The 8,728-nt window shown below is 62.1% G+C and overlaps 1 protein-coding gene across 2 annotated transcripts; it reads left to right on the plus strand.

The window, feature by feature from the left end:
* Nucleotides 1-4,528: 4,528 nt before the first annotated feature.
* Nucleotides 4,529-7,917, plus strand: ACTB (actin beta). Of its 2 annotated transcripts, NM_001009784.3 has the most exon segments (6): nucleotides 4,533-4,612; nucleotides 5,344-5,472; nucleotides 5,636-5,875; nucleotides 6,322-6,760; nucleotides 6,850-7,031; nucleotides 7,148-7,917. In NM_001009784.3, coding segments are annotated over 5 exon segments (1,128 nt in total). In that variant the 5' UTR covers nucleotides 4,533-4,612; nucleotides 5,344-5,349; the 3' UTR covers nucleotides 7,292-7,917.
* Nucleotides 7,918-8,728: the final 811 nt, after the last annotated feature.

Raw genomic sequence — 8,728 nt, forward strand, 5'->3', positions numbered from 1 at the left:
CGCTCCCCCAGCAGAGAACAGGCCACCCAGCCAGGAAGGGGCCAAGCCCCCAACACTGACCATGTCGCTGGGTGCCCGGGACCTGAGCCCCCACATCAGGTCACTGACTGCCCCTAGTCCCCTGGGGCCAGAAGCTCCCCGCCCCCAACCTCTTTCCGAAGCCCAGGGTCAGGGATCCCAGGCGCAGGGGGCCCCTGCGGCCTCCTGTCTGCACTGTTCCCCTGGGCAAGTCTGCCCACACTTTGGGTCCTGAGGCCCAAGGACCCCACTTGGCCCTGAACATAAAGTTGCTGCTGACCCCATACCACTTGGTTCAACCTGGTCGCCTGGCTTCTCAGGCCTCTGGCTGGAAAAACAGGGGCGCCAGGCTTCGGAGCACTGACTTAGGTGACTGGGGGCAGGTCACCAGCCACTCCTGGTGGGCGGAGGTGGACCCAGGCCCTCAGAGGCCTCCACACCCCCCGGGTCAGGCACCTGAGACCAGGATGCCCCCGATCTGCCTGGGACAGCTGTCAGACCCCCTCGGGAGCTCCCCGTCTCACCGCCGCTTCTTGGGGAGAGGGGCAACTGGCCCTCCTGGCAGAAGGGCCGAGGGATCAACAGGGGCTCAGCTGCGTGTGTGTAGAGGGGGGAAGCCCACGGAACCTCGTGTCTGTTTCTGAAAAAATTCAACCAAATAAGCCAGGCTGGGAACTTCCCAGGAGGGCGGCTTTTCTCTGGGTGCCCTGGGGGACAGGAAGAGAGAGGGTAGTTTTGAAGGATTTTTTAAAACACTCCCAGGGAGGGTCAGAAGTTCCCAGTTTCTCCGGGGCAGGGATCCCCCTTGAGTAGATGAGGATCAGGGAGGTGGGGAGGCCTAGGGCGGGCTGAGGCCCTGGAGGATGCCTGGTACAGGCCCCAGGAGAAACTCTGGCTAGAGGCCTGGCCGGGGTGGGGACCAAGGCCTGGCTAAGGCCCAAGAGCACGAGGCCTGGCCCAGCCCTCCCGCCTCTAGGCTCCCCTTTGGCTGGCTGGGCACCTCCTCAGAGGGCTTTGCCTCTCTCCTTCCGTCTGGGGCACCAGCACTTGCTTTATTTGGGGTGTTGTCTGGGGCTATTCCTCCCTGGAAGCATGCCTGGCTGGTTGGTGCTGGTGTGCGGGATTCAGGAGCGGCGTGATCCAGGAGGCTGGGCACCCATGGTCTTGCTGTGGAATCCTGACTGGGTCACTTCCCCTCTCTTGAGAGGGAGAGCTGCTGCTCTTATGGCAGAGGAGGGAGGCACTCACAGGAGGCTTCCTGGAGGGGGCAGGCAGCCCAAGAGCTGGCCCTGAAGGCTGAGGGAAAAAGTTGGGCAGGAGTCAAGAGGAACCTCAAGCCCAGTCCCACCCAGGACCTCAGAAACCCGAGGCCCAGAATCGCCTCTCGAGACCATCCCAGGAGCAGGAGACAGGGCAGAGAAACAGCAGGCTTGGGGGCTCAGGACCCACTGTCCTGTGACCAGGGGCTCTGGCTGCTTTCTCCAGGCCTCGGGAGATAAGCGCTGAGGAGGCAGTTGGGACCCAGGAATTTACACTGTGGAGCAGCCTTTGATCCCTGTCCCTGGGGACATTTTTACCTAGGGAGGGGCAGTGAGTGGCCTCCAGGCCCTACACCCAGAGCCCTTCACTCCAGACTCTGGGCGTCAGTAGCCTCATCCGTAACAAGGGCTGTGCTTGCTGGAATGTCGCCCCTGGTTCACCAGTTGCCCCTTTTGGGGAACCCATCGCAGGCTCACTGCCCTCCTGGAGCCAACAGTCTGAGACAGAAGGTCTCCTCCCCTCTCTCTTCGGCTGTTTCTTCCTCTGAAAAATGGGAGCCTGGGGTCCCCTAGGGCAGGGCGGCAACGTCGGGGCGGGCTCTGGAGGAAGGCGGGGAGTGGTCCTCTGGTATGGGCTGTAAAGGTCCGCTGGCCTGGAGGCCTCTCGGGGAGGAGAACCGCAAGAGGGAAAGAAGAAGAAAAAAAAAAGCACCAGAAACGCAAGTGCCGTCGCCATTGGCTGAGCCGCCTAAGGGCCCCGGGGGCTGGGTGCTGGCCTGCCCCAGTGACAGCTCGGAAAACTCCCTGCAAGGGCAAAGTTCCCGCGAACGGGCAGAGGACCTGCTCACTTCCTCTCCTGCGCGCCTCCTCCCTCTTCCTCCGGCCGCTCCACTTCCTCTTTCCCTCCTGCTGCCTCTCTCAGCTCCTCCCAGCCCCCCAGGCTAGCGACTCAGCCACCCCCCAACCCTCCATCTTCCCAGGGTCCTTTCTCAAGGCCGAGGACACCCAGGGGTCACTGATGCACTGTGACCAGAGCCGGTGGGGGGGTGGGTTCGGTGGGAGGAGATGGGGAGATGGACGCTGGACAGAGACCTGGAAGGACTCGCCTCTGGTCAGCGAGGCCGGCCCTGTGCAGTTGTCTTTGGTGGGACGGAGGTGTATGCTGCAGATCCCAAAGGACTCCCTCAAGGAAGGGGCCTTCTGGGATGGGCCTTGAAGGATGCATAGGAGACCACCAGGCTGCTGCAGACACAGATGGCCAGGAATCCTCCAGCCCGTGGTGGGTGGGTGGGGGGTGGGGCCCCTCTCTTGAGAAGAGGTGCGATGGCAGCCTAGGCCCTGCCTCCCAGGGACTGGCCTTGATCTCCAGCCCACAGAGCCTTTGGGGGCCACCCGAGTCTCGCACGTGTTGCCCCATGGCCCCTATTCCCACCACAGCTCCTGCATCACAGGGCTGGCAGGTCCCAGGGTAGCTGGCCAAATGCCCGTGACTGAGACACAAGGCCAGGGACAGGGCAATCTGGTCCCAGGGAGGCAGGCAGTGGATGGATTGGAAACATTCACCCAGGCCTGGGGTGGTGCTGGGGAAGCTGTCGAGAGCAGTTCCCTGGGAATGCCAGCCTGCGGCTCTAAGCCTCGGGGGCTCTGCTTCGTGCTGAGAGCCGGTCACTCTTCCTACCTGTTTGTGGCCTCGGCAACCTTCAAAGGCCCTGCCACCGGCCTCCTGCAGTGGGCTGGACCAAGCTGCCTCTTCCCTGGCCAGATTCCACATCCATATATGGACTAATCTTTCGCTGGTTTCAACACACACTCAGTGAGCACCTACTATGTGTAGCAAAGCCCTAGGCAGGCCTGGGGTGCCTGCAAACAGACCCCTGGGGACAGGCAGGGCCCCCACCTGGACCACCCTCTCCTCTGTGTGATAATTCAGCCTGTCACCACCTCTGAGAAGCCGCGTGTTCCCCCAGGCTGGGATTCTATGCCCTCTTGGGTGCCTCTTTGCCAAACGCTGACCACTGCTGTCCACCCTCTGGGGGGAGGGGGCAAGCTCTCCCTGCTAGACTGGCAGAGTTCAGATCAGGGAACCACCCAGAACACTGCAGGGCACCCAGGTCTGGCCCAGTGTTCGGGGGAGGTCCAGGGCAGGTGCAGGTGTGCTGGGCCTTGGCTGAGGGCAGCTGGTCTTCAGGGGCTGTCACTGCTCCCCCAGCTCCCTCCCTCCTCGCCGGCACGCTGAGTGTCCTTCCCCAGTGCTTGGTGGCCTCCAGATGGTCCAGGGCAAGTCAGCTGCACGTGACAGGCAGACGATGGCCGGTGGGGCCCGGGCCCCAGAGCTGCGCTGAATGGCCCAGCCTGCCTGCACCCGGTAGAGCTTGGCAGCTGCCCGGGTTAACGGCCCAGGGTTGGCCTTGGCTGGGTGTGACCAGGCACTCCTGAGGCAGCCCAGCTCCATGGAAACGGTTCCTCTGTTCTACAGATCCCACCCCTGTCCAGTCCTGCAGCAGGGGAGGCTTGGCCAGCCGCTGGCCCCTGGGTGGGTTGGGGGAGGGCTGCCCTGTCCCTGGGAACCGGGGTCCCTGTTAAATGGCCACAAGCCCCGAGTCCCCGGTGTCAACACAGCTCTGAGCCCCAGGTCTGAGTAATACTGGCCCCCTTAGCACACTGAGAACACCCACTTAACAAGCGGAGCACCCCCAGTCAGAGGCCCTCCTGGCTTTCTGGACAGTTGGGCTAATGTTGGTAAGGGTGGAGGGCTCTCTGCCCACCCCTTCCCCACCACATCTGTTCCCTAAGCATGCACCCACAGCGACCAGGAACCCGGGCATCTGTGCCAACCCTTGCCCACCGGGGCGCTCACTACCCTGGGGGTCCCACAGAGACAGAGGCAGGTTGGGTGAGGGCCTGGGCCACGCAGGGCCAGACCCGGGGCAACTGCTCGGCGGGGCGGCGGCCTGGGGCTCGCACCCCCTGCCCGTGGGGCCGCCCAGCACCCCAGCGCGGCCAACGCCAAAACTCTCTCCCTCGTCTTCCTCAATCTCGCTCTCGCTCTCTCCCAGTCCATCGCTTTCTTTTTTTTTCTCAAAAGGAGGGGAGAGGGGGGTTAAAGAAAAAAAAAAAATGCTGCACTGTGCGGCGAGGCCGGTGAGTGAGCGGCGCGGGGCCAATCAGCGCCCGCCGTTTCGAAAGTTGCCTTTTATGGCTCGAGCGGCCGCAGCGGCGCCCTATATAACCCGGCGGCGCGAGGCGCAGCCACCGCCGAGACCGCGTCCGCCCCGCCAGCACAGGCCTCTCGCCTTCGCCGCTCCGCCTTCGCCGCCGGTCGACACCGCAACCAGGTAAGAGGCCCCCGGCGCCGGCCGGGCCGCTGCTGTGCCGGGGGGCCGGCGCCTCCTCCGGGCAGGAGGGCTCCCCCGGCATCCTGGCTCCCGTGGACGGCCGCCGGGCTGCAGAGAGCGGGCTCCTACGCTCCTCTCGCTCTGGGCCGGAGCTGCGCTCGGGGCGCGCTCCATCGCGGCCGGGGACGCCCTGGATCTCTGTCCGCGAGCGGGCGGCTTTGCTCCTCCAAGGTGATCCCGAGGCGGCCGCGGGGAGGGAGGGTGGGCGCGGCGGCGCGGCCCGGCGGAGTGGGGGCTGGGGGACACTCGTGCGCCTGCGCGCTAGGTTCGGGAAGTGAGGGCGGGGCGGCCGGCCGGAAGGGGTGGGGCCCCCGCGGCGCGAGAGCGCCTGCGCGCACTTCCTCCCGGGGCCGCCGGCCGCCTGGCGGGCGTGGCCGCCGCCGCGCGCCGGCCGGGTGGCGCTGGCGGGGCGGGGCGGGGCTGGGCTGGCGCCGGGTGGGTAGGGGGCGGAGGCCTGGCTTCCTGCCGCGCGCCGCGGGGGCCGCCTCCAACCCGCGTTTGCCTTTTATGGTAATAACGCGGCCGCCCGGCTTCCTTTGTCCCTAATCTGGGCGCGCGCGCCGGCGCCCCCTAGCGGCTCGAAGGCGCGCTGCGCCGGAAGTGGGTAGGGCGGGGGCGGCCGCGCCCGACACCCCCCTACACCCCGGCTCACCCCCTGGTTGTCCCCACAGTTCGCCATGGATGATGATATTGCTGCGCTCGTGGTTGACAACGGCTCCGGCATGTGCAAGGCCGGCTTCGCGGGCGACGATGCTCCCCGGGCCGTCTTCCCTTCCATCGTGGGGCGCCCCCGGCACCAGGTATGGCCCCAACCTGGGGGTCTGGCTTAGTGGGTGGGTCCTGGACTCTTCGGAGCTGGCGGGGAGGAGGAGGGAGGGAGGCCTTTTTGGTTTTCTGGGTGGGGAGGGGGGTCGGTGGGACTTGGCCAAAGCTGAAGGCGCCTCCTCGCTCCTCTCTCCGCAGGGCGTGATGGTGGGCATGGGCCAGAAGGACTCCTACGTGGGGGATGAGGCTCAGAGCAAGAGAGGCATCCTGACCCTCAAGTACCCCATTGAGCACGGCATTGTCACCAACTGGGACGACATGGAGAAGATCTGGCACCACACCTTCTACAACGAGCTGCGTGTGGCCCCCGAGGAGCACCCCGTGCTGCTGACCGAGGCCCCCTTGAACCCCAAGGCCAACCGTGAGAAGATGACCCAGGTCAGTGGGCCGCCCGGCCTTGCCTCAGCGCCCCTCCTTTCTTGCCCATCTTTGCCACGCCCTTTCTCACTTATTCTCTCTTCTGCCATTTTCCTAGGACTTTCTTCTCTGAGCTGAGTCTCCTTTGGAACTCTGCAGGTTCTATTTGCTTTTCCCCAGATGGGATCTTTTTCTGGTGTTTGCCTTTCTGACTAGGTGTTGAAAGCATAAAGTGCTGTGGGTGTAGGTACTAACCCTGGCTCGTGTGACAAAAGCCAACCGAGGTTGCTGCCAAGCAGCCTTGGAGTGTGTATTCAGTAGGTGCACAATACGTTCTGAAGTAAATCCCCATCCTGGGATCCCCAGCACACTTAGCCGTGTTCCTTGCACTCTTCTGCATGTCCCCAGTCTGGCCTGACTGCCCCTTGTGGTGTCCCAAGTATGATGTGGCCTGTCTCTCCCTACAGATCATGTTTGAGACCTTCAACACCCCTGCCATGTACGTGGCCATCCAGGCTGTGCTGTCCCTGTACGCCTCTGGCCGCACCACTGGCATCGTGATGGACTCCGGTGACGGGGTCACCCACACGGTGCCCATCTACGAGGGGTACGCCCTCCCCCACGCCATCCTGCGTCTGGACCTGGCTGGCCGGGACCTGACGGACTACCTCATGAAGATCCTCACGGAGCGTGGCTACAGCTTCACCACCACGGCCGAGCGGGAAATCGTCCGTGACATCAAGGAGAAGCTCTGCTACGTGGCCCTGGACTTCGAGCAGGAGATGGCCACCGCGGCCTCCAGCTCCTCCCTGGAGAAGAGCTACGAGCTGCCGGACGGGCAGGTCATCACCATCGGCAATGAGCGGTTCCGCTGCCCTGAGGCTCTCTTCCAGCCTTCCTTCCTGGGTGAGTGAGAAGGCCCTCCCTGCCTACCCCACATGAAGGTAACCCTGTGGCCACACTGGAGGCTAAGTCTGCCTTCTCTCTCTCCCCAGGCATGGAATCCTGCGGCATTCACGAAACTACCTTCAATTCCATCATGAAGTGTGACGTCGACATCCGCAAGGACCTCTACGCCAACACGGTGCTGTCCGGCGGGACCACCATGTACCCTGGCATCGCAGACAGGATGCAGAAAGAGATCACTGCCCTGGCACCCAGCACGATGAAGATCAAGGTGAGCGCCCAGCTGGAGGCGGACGGGGTGCTGAGGGGCGTGGTGGCTGTCAGCCGGTCCCATGGTCACCGGGGAGATGGCGCCAGGGCCCTCACTGCTTCCTTCTCTCTCTCCAGATCATCGCGCCCCCTGAGCGCAAGTACTCCGTGTGGATTGGCGGCTCCATCCTGGCCTCGCTGTCCACCTTCCAGCAGATGTGGATCAGCAAGCAGGAGTACGACGAGTCCGGCCCCTCCATCGTCCACCGCAAATGCTTCTAGGCGGACTGTTAGCTGCGTTACACCCTTTTTCTTGACAAAACCTAACTTGCGCAGAAAACGAGATGAGATTGGCATGGCTTTATTTGTTTTTTTTTTTTTTTTGTATTTTTTGATTTTTTTTTTTTTTTTTTTTTGGCGCTTGACTCAGGATTTAAAAACTGGAACGGTGAAGGCGACAGCAGTCGGTTGGATCGAGCATCCCCAAAGTTCTACAATGTGGCCGAGGACTTTGACTGTACATGGTTTTTTTTTTTAAAATAGTCATTCCAAATATTGTGAGATGCATTGTTACAGGAAGTCCTTTGCCTTCCCAAAAGCCACCCTCCTTCTCTCTAAGGAGAAGGGGCCAGTCCTCGCCCGAGTCCACACAGGGGAGGTGATTGCTTTTGTGTAAATTATGTACTCCAAAAAAAGTTTTGTTTTTAATCTTCGCCTTAATACTTGTTTTTTTTTTGTTTGTTTTTATTTTGAATGGTCAGCCATCACGGCCCCCTTTTTTTGTCCCCCAACTTGATGTATGAAGGCTTTTGGTCCCCTTGGGAGCGGGTTGAGGTGCGGAGGCAGTCAGGGCTTTCCTGCACACTGACTTGAGACCAGTTAAATAAAGTGCACAATTAAACACGGCCTGTGGTTGGTGGTGGTTGCGTGTTGGGGGCAAGGGTGGGGCAGTGGGGCCTCGCTGAGACACCTCTTTCCCTGGGGGTTCTTGGAGGGTCATGGGGGAGGAGTTAAGGATTCTAACCTCTCACGTTTGTTAGAGATGAATGCCCTGGCCTGGCCCTAGTATCCCCGTTTCTCAGTGGTTCTGATATTGAGATGCTTGAGTCAGGAGCCCTGGAGTTGGGGGTCTTTATACCCACCTCCGCAATTGGGTGGGGATCTTTGTGACTGTCTTCTTGGAATGGGGGCAGGGGCCTCCAAAGTCAGAGACTTTGTCCTCACCTTCAGAACCTGAGGCGGGCTAGGGGCTCTGAGGCTGAGCCCAAGGGTAACACCTGCCCATTCACCTGGAGTGACTCCCACAGGAGGGGATCTTCTATAGGTGCGCAGGGCCCCCACCCCAACTTGTGAGGGGCTGTGGGGTTGGCAGAGATGGCTCTGGGGGGATTTGGCCAAGGTCTGGATCCGTCCTTGGGACTGGTGGGTTCCCAATTTCAAGGGCAGTTTGCCCCAGTTCTCCCAAGACCCTGTCGGGGGTCTACAGCCTGCCTCCCACTGGCACGGAGGGAAAGAGATAAGGTTCCCCTATGAGGGATGGGCCCCCTATCTTTAGAGGGAGTGAGAGGCACAGAAACTGACCCCCAAGTCAATCCAGATAGGCGGCCTTGAGGGTTCCCCCCAACATGAACCTGGGGGTCCCTCCAGCACTCCGCTAGGAGTTGTGGCCCCTGGAGGCGGAATGACCCACCGCCTCCCATCTCGGGGAGAAACAGCGCA

This window comes from Ovis aries, chromosome 24 (genome assembly GCF_016772045.2).
Source record: "Ovis aries strain OAR_USU_Benz2616 breed Rambouillet chromosome 24, ARS-UI_Ramb_v3.0, whole genome shotgun sequence".
Taxonomy (NCBI): domain Eukaryota; kingdom Metazoa; phylum Chordata; class Mammalia; order Artiodactyla; family Bovidae; genus Ovis; species Ovis aries.

Excerpts from the sequence above, each read along its gene's own strand:
- ACTB (XM_060405599.1), top strand. The coding sequence starts at position 5,350 with ATGGATGATGATATTGCTGCGCTCGTGGTTGACAACGGCTCCGGCATG. Across the intron at positions 5,876-6,321 it reads ACCGTGAGAAGATGACCCAG|ATCATGTTTGAGACCTTCAA; the intron begins GTCAGTGGGCCG and ends CTCTCCCTACAG. Across the intron at positions 6,761-6,849 it reads CTTCCAGCCTTCCTTCCTGG|GCATGGAATCCTGCGGCATT; the intron begins GTGAGTGAGAAG and ends CTCTCTCCCCAG.